The sequence below is a fragment of the Bos grunniens genome, chromosome 1 (assembly GCF_055505025.1).
Source record: "Bos grunniens cultivar Pamir isolate PY7600 chromosome 1, Bosgru_T2T1.0, whole genome shotgun sequence".
Classification (NCBI taxonomy): domain Eukaryota; kingdom Metazoa; phylum Chordata; class Mammalia; order Artiodactyla; family Bovidae; genus Bos; species Bos grunniens.
In genome coordinates, this window is record NC_141165.1 from 12,257,998 (window position 1) to 12,270,718 (window position 12,721).

The following is a 12,721-nucleotide window of genomic DNA, read 5'->3' on the forward strand; positions in this document are numbered from 1 at the left end:
GGGGACAGGGCTTCCAGAACTGGCTGCCCCTGGGGTCCCCGAGGTTGACTTGGGTGAGCGGGCCATCTCAGGGCACCCTTAGGGTTGAGGAAGAGGCTGGACTTCTGGTAAGTCACAGCCAACAGGTCAGTCAGGGCAGGTGGTCCCCTAGTGGGTCCGCGGGAGACGCCATAGCTTTCCCTGGACCCTGCCGGGAAGAGGCAGCAGCGAGCACCGTTTCCGCCATCCTTGGGGAACCAGCGGGGCTTCAGGGAAGAGGGCTTGCCTCTGCTACTGACCCAGGAGGCAGGGCTCTGCTCCAGGCCCCCACGACCTGCTCCTGGACCCCAGGAGCACCCCCCGGTGTGGCTGGCCCAGTGGCCTGGTCCTCCTGCTCCCCCTGCAGCCTCCCACAGGCGCTGGCCCCCTGCTCGGCCTCTGCCACCCCCAGTCCTGAGCTCCTGTTCAGTGCAGTGTGCACGCCCCTCAGAGGTCAGATGCCTGCAGCAGCTGTGGGACACGGCTGGGTCAGGAGCCCAGGGCACAGACTACCCGCACGGCTCTGAGGGGCTTGTGAGGCTGCTGGCCGCCCCCAGGGAGACCTGAGAGAAGATGGGTGTGTGGCACCTGTGGCCTCCACCAACAACAGTTACATGCATGTATCTATATCTCATATCTGTGTACACCTGCGTGTATTTGCTCACATCCGTGTACTTCTGATGTCCATGTACCTATGCATACCCGTACATACCTGCACGCATGTGTATGCATGCACACCAGTGCACACCCATGGCAGCTCTCTATATCCACGCACATCTGAGGATTCAACCGTGGATTGAAATTATATATTTTTAATGCAGAAAGCTTCAGAAAGCAAAATAGAGTTTGCCATTTTCCAAAATAGAGTTTCCATTTTCTATTACCATGGTGTTTACATTGTATTTACAGCTGTTTCTACAGCATTTTTTGGGCTACCCTGGTGACTCAGCTGGTAAAGAATCCATCTGCAATTCCAGAGACCTGGGTTTGATCCCTGGGTTGGGAATATTCCCCTGGAGAAGGGAATGGCAACCCACTCCAGTATTCTGGCCTAGAGAATTCCATGGACTGTAGAGTCATGGGGTCGTAGTATTAGGTATTAGAAGTAATCTGAGATAATTTAGACTATGTAGAGGGATGTGCATAGGTTACATGCAAGTATCACACCATTTTACATAAGAATTCCTGAGCATTCCTGAGCTCAGGTTTTGGTACTGTAGGGTTGTTGGGACCAATCCCCATGGGCCTGAGGGACGACCATGCATCTGAAAACCCTTGTGGATCCATGTGCGTCCGTGTACACCTGCACACCTGTGTGTACGTGTGCACTGTGCACCTGTGTACTTGTGCACACCTGTATATACCTGTGCATACCTATGCGTATCCGTGCATGTCTGCACACCTGCACATACCCCTTTGGCAGGATTGGCCAGCTGGGCAGTCCAAGACAAGGACTCGCCTCCTGACAGTGGAAGTGAAAACAAAAGTCAGTCGCTTAGTCGTGTCTGCCTATGTGACCCCCTGGACTGTAGCCCACAAGGCTCCTCTGCCCGTGGGGTCTCCAGGCAGGAACAGAGTTCCTGCAGGCCAGGCGTCCGTGCGAATGGCCGTTTTTATTTGGAGGCTGTTGGGAAGCCACAGACCAGGCCCTCGGTTTACTGTCATAGGGCTCGGACCGCAGGCCCTGGGGCAGCTGGGCCTACAAATCCCAGCACGGCCATCCCATCAGCTCCTCCAGAGATGCCTGTGTCCACCCCCAAATGTCCCCTCTTCTCCTCCCACGAGGAGGGCCACGCCGTGGGTTTCCCCAGGGACGTGCTGGTGCAGATCGTACTGAGCAGGGACCAGGCACACATGGCCGTCACCGGTCCGGGGCTGGCCCCACCCCTCCATGGAGCCTCGCCCATCTCGGAGCTGGCTGGGCAGGTGCGTGTGGCCACCCCCTTTGCCTCCAAGGGTTTCTGCCTCCATGTCCGGCAAAGGTGGACCCAGGACCTTGGTGCTAAGCTCAACCAGAGGCAGTTCCGGCCAGGACTTGCGGGGGCTTGGATCTGGGCCCAGATGGGTCCTGGACGTGCTCCTGGGCAGAGCTGGGCTGGAGCTGGAATTGGTGATCCTCGCCCTGGGGAAAGTACGCTAGTGCTGAGTGGGAGGTCCAGGTCCAGGGACCGGGTGCTGGGTTTATGGACCCCTCAACAAGTACATCTTGGGCTGGGGTCAGGCTCTGTGCCTGAGGGGTCACTAACTGTAGACTATCCCCACCCCCTGTGGCAGGACTGGCCACACACAGCAGCAGCAGGAGGAGAAAAGGCCCAGAGCCCGGGGAGGTGGAGCTGAGGAGCCCGGGTCAGCGGTGGGGCACCAAGCTTGGAAGCTTCCGCAGGATGGCTGCTGGGAGGAAAGGTGGTGAAGCTCCAGCGCCCCCTCGTGGCTTATCTGTAGATGGCCCTGTGTTGGCAGGACAAGGGTTTCTGGGAAGCAGAGAAGCTGGGGCAGTTCAAACACCACCCCCGACCCCGCCCCAAGGTACCCAGGAGGTCCTGGGGATGCACCTCCCTGGGCAGAAGTTTCCAGAGTTGGCCTCTTGTCAAAACAAGGCCAGTAGGAAGTCTGAGCACCGGGCAGTTTTAAACTTTTTAAAAAATACACTCTTTGGCTTCCTTTTATTTCTTGAGGATTATATGAAACGTGAACCATACAGGCAAATGTCCCAGCCAGGTCCCCTCCCTGGGGTGCCGGCAGAGGCTCTCTGCCCAGGCTGGGGGCATTCCGCTCCTCCTGCCTGGCGCCTGGCTCCTCTCTCGCACTCTGTTCGCCAGTCCACCTGTCCATGGTGCCCGCAGAGGCCCTACTTGGAGGAGGAGGTCATGAAGCTGTTCTCGATGCAGAGGACAATGAAGGCGTTGTGGCACCCGGCGGCTTTCTGCTCCAGCAGCCGGCCCGCCAGCAGCGAGGAGGCCTGGCCCGTGGCCGCCCTGCTGTCCGTCCGCCACGTCTCGCAGTAGCTCTCGGTCAGCCGGCGCCCGCTGGGGTCTGAGCCGTGCCACACGCTCTTCTGGGGCCTGCAAGGTGCAGCAGCTGTCAGTCTCGCTGGGCCCGCCTCTCCCAGGCTGTAGCCAGCCCAAGCAGAAGAGGGTATCTCCCGCTGGTAGAGGTTTGGTGGGGTGTGGGGGCCGCTAGGGAGCAAAAACTCGGGTTGCCGGCACTCAGGCCCACCCAGTCCTGGGGCTTTACCTCCCGGATCACACCCTGTGCTGCTGTTGCTTTGGGGGGACACTGCCTGGTGACCAGGGCATGGCAACATGGACGGCTGGCCCTTTGGGGTGGGGGGACCTGGCATCGAGTGGTCATGCAAAGGCTGCCAGCCTCACTAGGAACCAGGTGTAGCCCCTTGGTTGGTGGAGCCCACAGAGGCCAGGGCACAGCCCTGGGCAGTGCTCCCCAGTGAAGGCTGGGACACAGGCTCATGTGACACCCTGAGCCCCCTAAGTGTCCGCAAACAGGAGTCCTCACACCTGCTGGCAGAGCGCGATGGGCGTGGGGCCAGCCTGAGGGCCACCTGGTGACTTCTGTGAGCATGTTGGACATGTGTTCTCCGACCCAGAAATCCCGCTTTGAGGAATCTCCATAAGTCATTCTCTGTGATGTTTATGTGACAAACTGGGTCAGAGCCTGTGGTCTCCCAGACGCGCCTTCCCAGCAGAAGGCGGGGGCACTTGCTGGGAAAGCAGGCCAGATGAAGGTGTTTCAGGTAATACCACAAACAGCCACCTTTACCGCTCCTCCTGTGATCTTGGATTTTGTGGGTTTTAAGCTGTAAGCATGTGTCAGGATTGAGTCAGCCTGCAGGCTCAGAGCCAGAGCATCCCCCTTTGCTCAGGACTCTTGGATGCAGACGACCCGAGCTGCTGGCCCGCATGGAGACCTACCAGGTGGGATGCTGAAGGACATCTCTGCCGTCGAAGGAGAAGATGCGGGCGCCGGGCTTCAGCTGGCCCTCGGAGCCTGAGAACAAGGCCTCCCAGCTAGGAAACAGCACCTCGTCCTGCGGAGGAGAGGGGGTCAGCCCGTGTCTGGTCACCATCCGCCAGGGGCAAGGGTGGCTGGGTGGTCTCAGTGGTCTCCAAAACACTCTCACCCATCTAAGGGTAGGCTGGCCCCAGGCCTCCTAACCCCCAGGAACGCAGGCACCCACCCCCGGCCCTGGACCCCGAGCTGGACCACGTCTACCACCTCTGGTCCTGAGGGATGTGGGCACTCAGAGGATAAACCTCGGAGTATCTAGAAAGCACATTGTTCCCGTTCGGGGAAGGAGCCACGAACACAGCCGGGTAAAGGGCACTCTGCGGGGACGGGAGCCACAGCAGAACATAACGGCCTGGGGGGACCGGGCTGCCTCCCCCAGCTGGTGAGGCACCAGCGCCCCTGGCAGACGCGGGCAGGGGTCCCCAGAGGTGAGCCCCGAGCGGGGCCGCGCACGCACCCTGAGGTTGACGACGGGCAGGGTGGCGCGGTCGGCGCGGCGCACGATGCTGTACAGGTCCTGCAACCGCGAGGACAGGAACGCGCGGAAGGTGCCGGCCAGCCCCGCGGCGCGCGCCTGCTGGAAGCACTGGAAGTCGGCGCCGCGGATGCCGCGCAGGCCGCCCGACTGCGGGCTGTTGAGCGCCACCAGGTGCAGCTGCGGGGGAGCCTCGGGTCAGTGCGGCCGGCCAGGGTCGGCGGTGGGTCTCCGGGCGGCCCTGCCCCGCATCCTCCCTCCCCCCCTCCCCCCGCCCTCTCCCCAGCACCCTACCCGCCTCGCCCCACCGCCCTAGGTTCCGGAATCTCCAGCGGGCGGGGTGTCACTCACCACCGGCTGGAAGTCGTGGTGGGTGTGGGAGGGCGAGGCCGTGGGGGGCACCGGCCGGAGGTGTGCGTAGGCGCCGTGGTGCGGGGCGCCGGGGTAGGGCTGGGGGTGCGGCAGGCGCGGGGGACTGGCCAGGATGTCGTCCGCCCGCCAGGACCGCGCTGTCGGGTGTGGAACCTCCCGGCGGGGGTAGGGATTACCCTCATGCAGCTGCACCAGCGGGGGCTGCAAGACGGCCACCTCGTTGTCCTGCAGGGGGAGAGGCGGACAGCGCGTGGGGCCGGGCCTGCTGCACCCGCGTGGGCGCCGTGGTGAGGCCCGTGGGGTGGCGTGGGGGGGCATGAGGGAGCGGGTGTAGGTCTGCTGCCTGCCAGGGAGTTCCTGATGCCCGGCCCTGTGCGCCCTTCATTTGCACCCGGCTGTGTTCTTGGGCGGCCAGGGCTAGATTGGAGGTGGTGAGCTGGGCATCGCACCCCAGACCTGGGGGCACCTAGCCTGTCCGGAGGGAGCCGGCCTGCTGATATCTCAGTCAGGTCAGCTGGCCCTCTGCCCAAGCCCCCAGTCCTCACCCTCAGAACCCAGCTTCTCCCCTGGCCCAGGGAGGGACCACCCTGACCCCACAGCCTCCGGCCCCTCAGAGTGGGACCTGGACCCTGGACCTCTTCCCGACTCTGCCCTTCCCACAGCACCCAAGCCTCTGACACCTGTCCACTGGTAGCTGGTGGTAATCTCTAATGCAGTTGTACCGGTGTAACCACCTCGTGTGTCCACGTGAGACGTGTCTATATTACCATGTTATTGCCCATCGCTGACTACCTTAGTGCCTGTCTCCCTGACAGTGTCACCTGCAGCCGGGGGCCATGCCTGCTTAGGCGCAGCTGTCCCCTGGAACAGCGCCCAGCAACTGGGAGGGAGGGGCACAGCTATGTGCTGAGTGGGAGAAGGGACTCCCAAGCCCCTGCGGCGGCAGACAGACCCACACAGAACCCCATGCCCACAACCTAGGATGGAGCCCACTCCTGAACTGTTTGAGAAACTGTGACTTCTATTCAGAGGAGCCGCCGCCGGGTGACACAGCCCCTACCTAGGAAACTGGACTATCCCCCCTCTCCCTCCACTCACACCCCTGAAGGGTCTGTCCCTGTGGATGAGGGCAGAAAGACCAGAATCAAAGGAGCCTCTCTCCTGGAAGGGCAATGAGTGTGGTCTGAGGACCCAGCTCCGGCCCTCCAGCCCTGAGCTGGCTGTGGGAAGAAGGGGCGATCCTTACCGTCCCATGGGGGAGGGGCACGTGGGCCTCCAGCTGGAAGAAAACAGGGGGGGTCACCTCAGGACCTCTGACCCAGCCGGCACCACTCACCCAGGCCACCCCACCCCTGAGTGGAAGCCGGCGTGGCTGCGTCCTGGTGGCCCCCCACCCCTCCCCCACCCCATGCCCAGCACACAGTAAGGACATCTGTCAGTTTAAAAAGGAACAGCAACTTGTCTCTGAACCTAAAACTGCTACAAAACAGCTTCTAATAAAAGGTGGAGACAGGTGAGCAAGGATGGGGGATCACTGGCCGTCACGCCCAGACCCCAGGGGACCCCGCCTGGCTGGTCTGGTGCCCTCACCCAGGCCTCACCAGGCCTCACCACAGAGCTTCCACCTCCCATCATCCCAGAGCGAGGCGGGAAGCCGCCCCACCCCACCCCCACCACCATGTGCAAGGAGAGCGCGTCCAGGACTCACCAGAACCTTCCGGAACCCATTCCGGACCCGGACGTACAGCTCCTCCCTGTCGGCCACGTAGATGAGCCAGCCCTCCGGCACCTGCGGCACCTGGTCCACCAGCATCTGGTACGTGGCCCAGACCCTCACCTGCTGGAAGCCCAGCCCAGTGGATCCCTGCGGAGGGGCCTCAGGGCTCACAGAGGGGTGGGGCTGGGACGTCTGAAGACCTAGGTCGCCCCTCCTCCCCAGGATGGCCCCAGGAGCGCTGTGGGGAGATGTCAGCCCCCAAGGCCCTGGGCCACATGGCCTCTGCACAGCGGAGGGACCTTCTCAGTGGCTCCCATCCGCCCCTGCCCATCTCTGACCCCAGCCACACCTGGGCCCCCACTTCTGCTTTGGAAGCCATGTCTTGGGGCCCTTGGTGCTGGGGTCCCCTGACAGCCTCTAAAGGGAAGGGTAGCTGGGCAGTGAGGGTCCCATAGGTGAGGAGCAGGGCGGTGCTTACCCCTGAAGAAGTGCCCATGGATCCAGGGGGTCCTGGGGGCCCAGGTGGGCCTGGCGGGCCAGGAACACTGATGGCTACGAGAGAGAAGCCAGAGGTAGGAACACTGGCCCTGCCTGGACGGAGCTGGAGCCCAGGGCCACTCCCTACCCTACTTACTCTGCCTGTAGGGGCCAGGAAAGGAAGGGGGTCCCGGGGGCCCTGGGGGTCCGGGGGGCCCAGGAGGCCCCTGGGGTCCCTCGTAGCCAATGCCAGGGGGTCCCTGAGGTCCCGGAGGGCCGGGCTGGCCGCGGATGCTCTCTCCCTTGGGGCCCTGGGGGAGACAGAACACGGAGCCTTGTCATCTGTGTCCCCAGGCCAGGGACAGGCATCTGGGCTGGGCTGCATCTGCCACTAGCCCGTGGTCCCCGAACCGCTGTCCCCTCCCTGTCCCCGTCCTGCATACCCTCTGCTGGGAGGGGACCCCAGGATGCAGGCGAGGGCAGCCCCACACAGAGGCACAGCCCCAGGGCCCCCGGACACTTTCAGGACAGAGAGTCTCCCTGAGGGGATTCGGCGGAGGACAGCACCAGCAGGAGCGGAGGTGCCCCAGATCAGGGCCCAGTTGGGAGGGTGGCCACTGTGAGCCCCCAGGCCTGATTTGTGGGTGCCTCCCGCGTGGGTACCCCTGCTGGGGCAAAGGACCAAGGTGGGTAGTCAGGGCCCAGCCCGCAGAGGGGACCTCCCTCAGCTCCAGGCTCCTGTGTGTGGGCAGCTGTGGGCGACCTGGGGCCCCACTTACCGGAATCCCCGGGTAGCCAGGCGGGCCGGGGGGGCCAGGCACACCGGAGCCGAAGAATCCTCCGCCCCCGGGCTCACCCCTTTCTCCTTTCTGCCCAGTGGCCCCTCGGTCCCCCTTCTCCCCCTGTGGATGGAAATGCTTGTGGGTGACAGTCCGGCTCCTGGTGGCTGCCGCCATGGGGAGGGGTGGGCACAGCAGCCCTAGGCCCAGGCGAGGCAGCCAGATGCTTTGCAGCCCAGGCCTGGCCAGCCTGCAGGACGGGACTCAGCCTCCCAACCTCCCACTGTGTCAGCCAAGTTCCCGAAAAGTGGAGCCAGGGATGGCGGGTCCTGGGTGCCCTCTGGGGCCCCGTGGAGGGGCACTGTGAGAATGAGGGATGCTACCCACCTTCATCTCGGCACCCAGCTGGAGGAGGTCAAACGGGAACTGCCCTATGGAGGGGTTTGGGGGAGAGCTTGGTGAGAGGCAGACTTCCTCCCGTATCCCCCGGCCCCCAAACGTACCTACGTCTCCTCCTCTTTCTATAACTTCTGTATTTCTGCACAGAGATCTCCTGCATGTTTTGTTACACTTATTCCCAATTACTTGATACTTTTTGGTGTTTTTGTTCAGTTTTACTGCTGACACACAGCACTGTGGATGCAACGACTGACGTTTACTGTGAAATGACCACCACGGGATGTTCAGTTAACAACCACCGTCTCTCTCTCTCTCTCTCTCACACACACACACAGGCAAAAGCGTGGTCGTCCACGCTGTGGCTGTACACAGTATGGTGCCTTCCACACTGACTCCTGGTCACACTCTTGAAGGCAGACACGCCACAGGGACTGGCCATGCATTGGGCGAGGGCCTGGGGGCCCCAGTGCCGGTGGGGGGGGCCGCTGCCATGGCTGTGCAGCTCCTCCATCCGCGGGCTGACCCAGCCTCTCGGCTGCTGCCTCCCTCACTTACACGTCCCCCTCTCTGATGAGTGATTCTGTTTTTCCTTTCAGATTTGTTGCTTTTTGCTTTCTGTATCTTGAAGCTATGTTGTTAGGGGCACAGAAATTTAGAATTGCTGTGTTTTCCTGGTGGATTTACCCCTTGATTATAAACTTTAAAAAAAAAAAATTTCGGGGAGTGTTTCCTGCCCTAAGATAACTTGTCTGACTTCTCTCAAGTACACACAGGCGTGCGCACACACCCACGGCTCCCTTCTCACCAGACCACAGCCTGCTTCCCCCTCAGCTCTCACGTCCTTGTATTTGGGGGTGTCTCTTGTAAGCAGCATAGTTTTGTTTTTGTCCTGTTGACAACGTTTGTCCTTAAACAGGAGAGGACCCACTCTCTGAACGTATGCGCCGGTGGATCTGGGTTGACTCCATCTTCACTCTGTGTTCCAAAGCTTCAACATAGCTTCTCTGCCCCACTGTTCCAGGCTCCTCTCCTCTCGTGCTGACTCTGGGTCGAGTGTTTCCTATGCTTCTCTACCTTCCCGCTCCACCATCAGGGGCATGTCTTTCTGTCTTCGTTGGTCCTGAGGTGAGCCCACCGGGGGGCTCGTGTCCTGGGCTGGACTTGCTGCCCGCTTCCTCTTCCTATAGAAGGATGTCTTCACGGGATGCAGGATTCTAGTGAGAGTGTTAGTCCCTCAGTCATGTCCAACTCTTTGCAACCCCATGGACTGTAGCCCACCACACTCTTCTGTCCATGGAATTCTCCAGGCAAGAACACTGGCGTGGGTAGCCGTTCCTTTCTCTGGGGATCTTCCCAACTGAGGGATCGAACCCAGGTCTTTGAATTCTAGGCGAGCCGCTAATTTCTTCCAACGTCTTGAACCTTTGCACCCTCTGGCTCCTCCCGTCCTGGTGAGGGATCAGCTGTAGGTCGTGTGGACTCTGCGTGAACACGACCTTGAACCCGTCCCTGGTTTGGAAGCTCAGCCATGACGCCTTCAAATGCTCTCCTGCACCCCATCTGCCCCTTACCTGACCCGCATGTCCTCACCCACATGTCTGACCTCCCTCGGCTTGTCCAACTTCCCAGCACGTCGGCCGAGTTCCATGCTGACCCCTCCCCTCGTCATCTGGGTCCCAGCTGCTGAAGTCACACAGAATCTTCACATCCAGAGGCTGTGGTTTTCAGCCCGACAATTAAACCCCACTCTCGTCCACGGCTCCAATCTGCGCTGGCGTTGCCTTCCCTCTGCGTCATCACCGTTAAGTCCGAGCCTGGAAACTCCTGTCCACGTTGCCCACTTCTTCCCCAAGAAACCCAGGCCCTGGACGAGCTCACCTTTCTCAAGAGTAAGGTTAGCTTCTGCTCGGACAGCTTGAAGGGCAAACTTGAGCTTGCCCCTCCCCCAGAGCCCTGCCCTCAGTCACCCTTTGGCTGGCAGTGCCCAGGGGTCCAGCTGTCCCGGCTTTTGACCACCCTGCTCCCAGCGCCTACTTGATCTGATTTTACCCACCTGAAGAAGCAGGATTCGGCTGGGGATTCATGCCATCTCAGGGGACATTGAGAGGCTGGGGTTTCACCCCCTTGGAGAACCCCAGCCGACAAGGCTCCTGCAGTGCACTGGGGATGCTGGGTCTCCCCAGCAGGCTCACATGGGGGCCCAGCCCCGCTCCTCAAAGACTGGGTGCAGGGACACCCTGCCTGGCCACCACCTCGGCCCTGAGATCCTTTCCCCCGGCCCTGCCCCAAGGCTGTGCAGGACACCAGGCGTCCCGTCAGGGCCCCTGAGCCCGGGAGGGACTGCCCCCCTCCTCCAGAGGCGGGCGGGCGACCACCCACGCAGCCCCCAGCTCAGAGCACTCTCACCTGGCGGTCCGGGCGGGCCCACGTCTCCTTTGTCGCCCTTGGGTCCAGAAGGCCCCTGGTGCCCTGGAGAGACAGACCCCAGTGCCTGTTACTGAACGTGTACAGAGGCTGCTAGGACGCCCTCCTGCCCGCATACGGCCTGACCCCGGGGGGCGCCAAGTGCACTGCAGGCCCGGGCCAGGGAGGGGGCAACCTGGGGACCCTCAGAGCAAGAGCTCGTGAGCAGCCAGTGCCTGGTGGTCACGGCCCAGGGGCCGCAGCCTCTGCTCCCAGAGGCCACATCACCCCTGCCGGGAGGGGCTGGCATGAGAAGCTGGAGCTGGACTGTGGACAGCGAGTGGCTGCTCGGTGTCCCCTCCTGTCCACAGCTGGACCTCCTGGAAGGCTGTGCAGGGGGGACCCTGGAGCCCAATAAACGGGCCGTGGTCAACTGGGGCTTGCGGTCCCAGATCATCCAGCTCCCCCGTGAGGGCCGCCCCACAAGACCTGCTCTGAGTTGTGGCCGGAGGGGCTGCCCTGCCCTCCCCGAGGCCCCAGGACCTCTCACCTGGCAATCCTGGGGGTCCAGGGCGGCCAGAGTCCACAAATGCCTGTGAAGTATGGGCCAAAGGTGGCCAGTGAGGAAGGCGCCCTGGAAACTGAGGGCACCACCCACCCGAGGTCTCTGCCCAGATTCCCTGGAAGCCCCTGTGAGGTCACACAGGCCCCGTCCCCCACACCCCTCTCCCCAGGACAGAGAAGCAGGGAGGCGGGGAGAGGATAGAGGACTTGGGGTTGGAGTTCTGGTTGTGACATGACTGCCCCACATCACTGAGCCTTGTGAAATGGGGGTGTCCACCCCCCAGCACCACAGGCTCATGCTCGGGAGCCCAGATCCAGAGAGGACTCCCTTCCCCCACCTTCATCTCCCCCCCAGGGGCAGGGGGCTTGTCTTCTAACTGACTGCCCACCAGGCACAGCCTACAAGGCGGGTGGACCTGGGTCCCATTGCCCTGGCCCCTCCCAGAAGGACCCCCACCGCGGACGCAGAGGTGATGGCTTGGCCTGCCCCTGCCTGGGGCTTGGACCCTCTCTAGGGCTCAGATCCTCCCTGGGGGTTAACCTCCCTGGGGTCAGGGAGGGGTAAGGAGGCCAGTATAGAGAAGAGTGGGTCTCGGTGACTCACATTGCTGTCGTAGACAGGAGTCCCGGGAGGGCCTGGGGGCCCCGGAGGCCCAGGTGGGCCAGCTGGACCCTGTGTGGGGGGAAGAGAAAGATCTGGTCAGTCACGCTCCCAGCCAGGCCACCAACACTGGAGAGGATGGCAGACATGGGCCGGAGCGTTTCTGAAAATCACAGTGAAGTCAGAAAACATCTAATCAAGACAGTGTCCAGTTTGCTCTGTGGCCACGGCTGTCACCTTCCCAGCCCCAGATGACAGTCCTCCTCAAACCGTCCCGTGGGGGGCGTGCGGGCGGCCATCTGGGCTGGACACGACCTCAGACATAGCTCGTGTGTTTACTGCCAACTTGAAGGTCGGCCATGTGTCTCCAAGGTCAGAGGGAGCCCACGAGGCCAGCACCTGTGGGTTTTACTCGTGTTGCATGAATGTGACTCTCCGTTCGTTCACCCACTCATGGAAAGAGGAGAGACAGTCCACTCGTATAGCATCAGAAGTGCCTGTTCTGAAAGGGCTAATTTGACAAAGGACCAGCCTGAGTGATGAAGGTCCCGGAGCCCACGATCCTAGGACCTCATGTGCGCCCTCTCTCAGCATCCGGGCACCTTTGGCCCTGCCCTGTGGCTGAGGAGAGAGGGCTGAAGCAGAACAGAGCCACGAGCTCAGGTCCATGAAGCAGCCAGTCCCACTGGACTCTGACCAGGGCAAGCGCACAGCGGCTGGAACGCTGCCTTGGGAACTCAGGACCGCAGGAAGGATTGGACAGCCCCTGACCTCCTCCTGGACAGAAGTGACCGTCCCCCTCCATCACGGAGCTCCGCAGGAAGGACTGGACAGCCCCGACCTCCTCCTGGACAGAAGTGACTGTCCCCCTCCATCACGGAGCTCTGCAG

General features: G+C 62.0%; 1 protein-coding gene across 16 annotated transcripts in view; it reads right to left on the reverse strand.

Moving 5' to 3' along the window:
• Positions 1–2,643: 2,643 nt before the first annotated feature.
• COL18A1 (collagen type XVIII alpha 1 chain) overlaps positions 2,644–12,721 on the reverse strand; it is a 94,642-nt gene continuing 84,564 nt past the window's right edge. For 3 of the 16 annotated variants that reach the window (XM_086319762.1, XM_086318969.1, XM_086319286.1), the window contains 13 exons: positions 11,835–11,903; positions 11,217–11,259; positions 10,670–10,732; positions 8,252–8,295; positions 7,865–7,987; positions 7,243–7,396; positions 7,087–7,160; positions 6,600–6,728; positions 6,138–6,170; positions 4,871–5,116; positions 4,502–4,699; positions 3,948–4,063; positions 2,644–3,080 (listed from right to left, as the gene is read on the reverse strand). In XM_086319762.1, coding sequence (XP_086175888.1) covers positions 2,867–3,080; positions 3,948–4,063; positions 4,502–4,699; positions 4,871–5,116; positions 6,138–6,170; positions 6,600–6,728; positions 7,087–7,160; positions 7,243–7,396; positions 7,865–7,987; positions 8,252–8,295; positions 10,670–10,732; positions 11,217–11,259; positions 11,835–11,903 — 1,506 coding nt within the window. In that variant the 3' untranslated portion in view covers positions 2,644–2,866. Of the gene's footprint in view, positions 3,081–3,947; positions 4,064–4,500; positions 4,700–4,870; positions 5,117–6,137; positions 6,171–6,599; positions 6,756–7,086; positions 7,161–7,242; positions 7,397–7,864; positions 7,988–8,251; positions 8,296–10,669; positions 10,733–11,216; positions 11,260–11,834; positions 11,904–12,721 lie in introns of those variants that run through there. The other 13 variants (XM_086319592.1, XM_086318892.1, XM_086319196.1 and 10 more) reach the window with 9 other exon arrangements.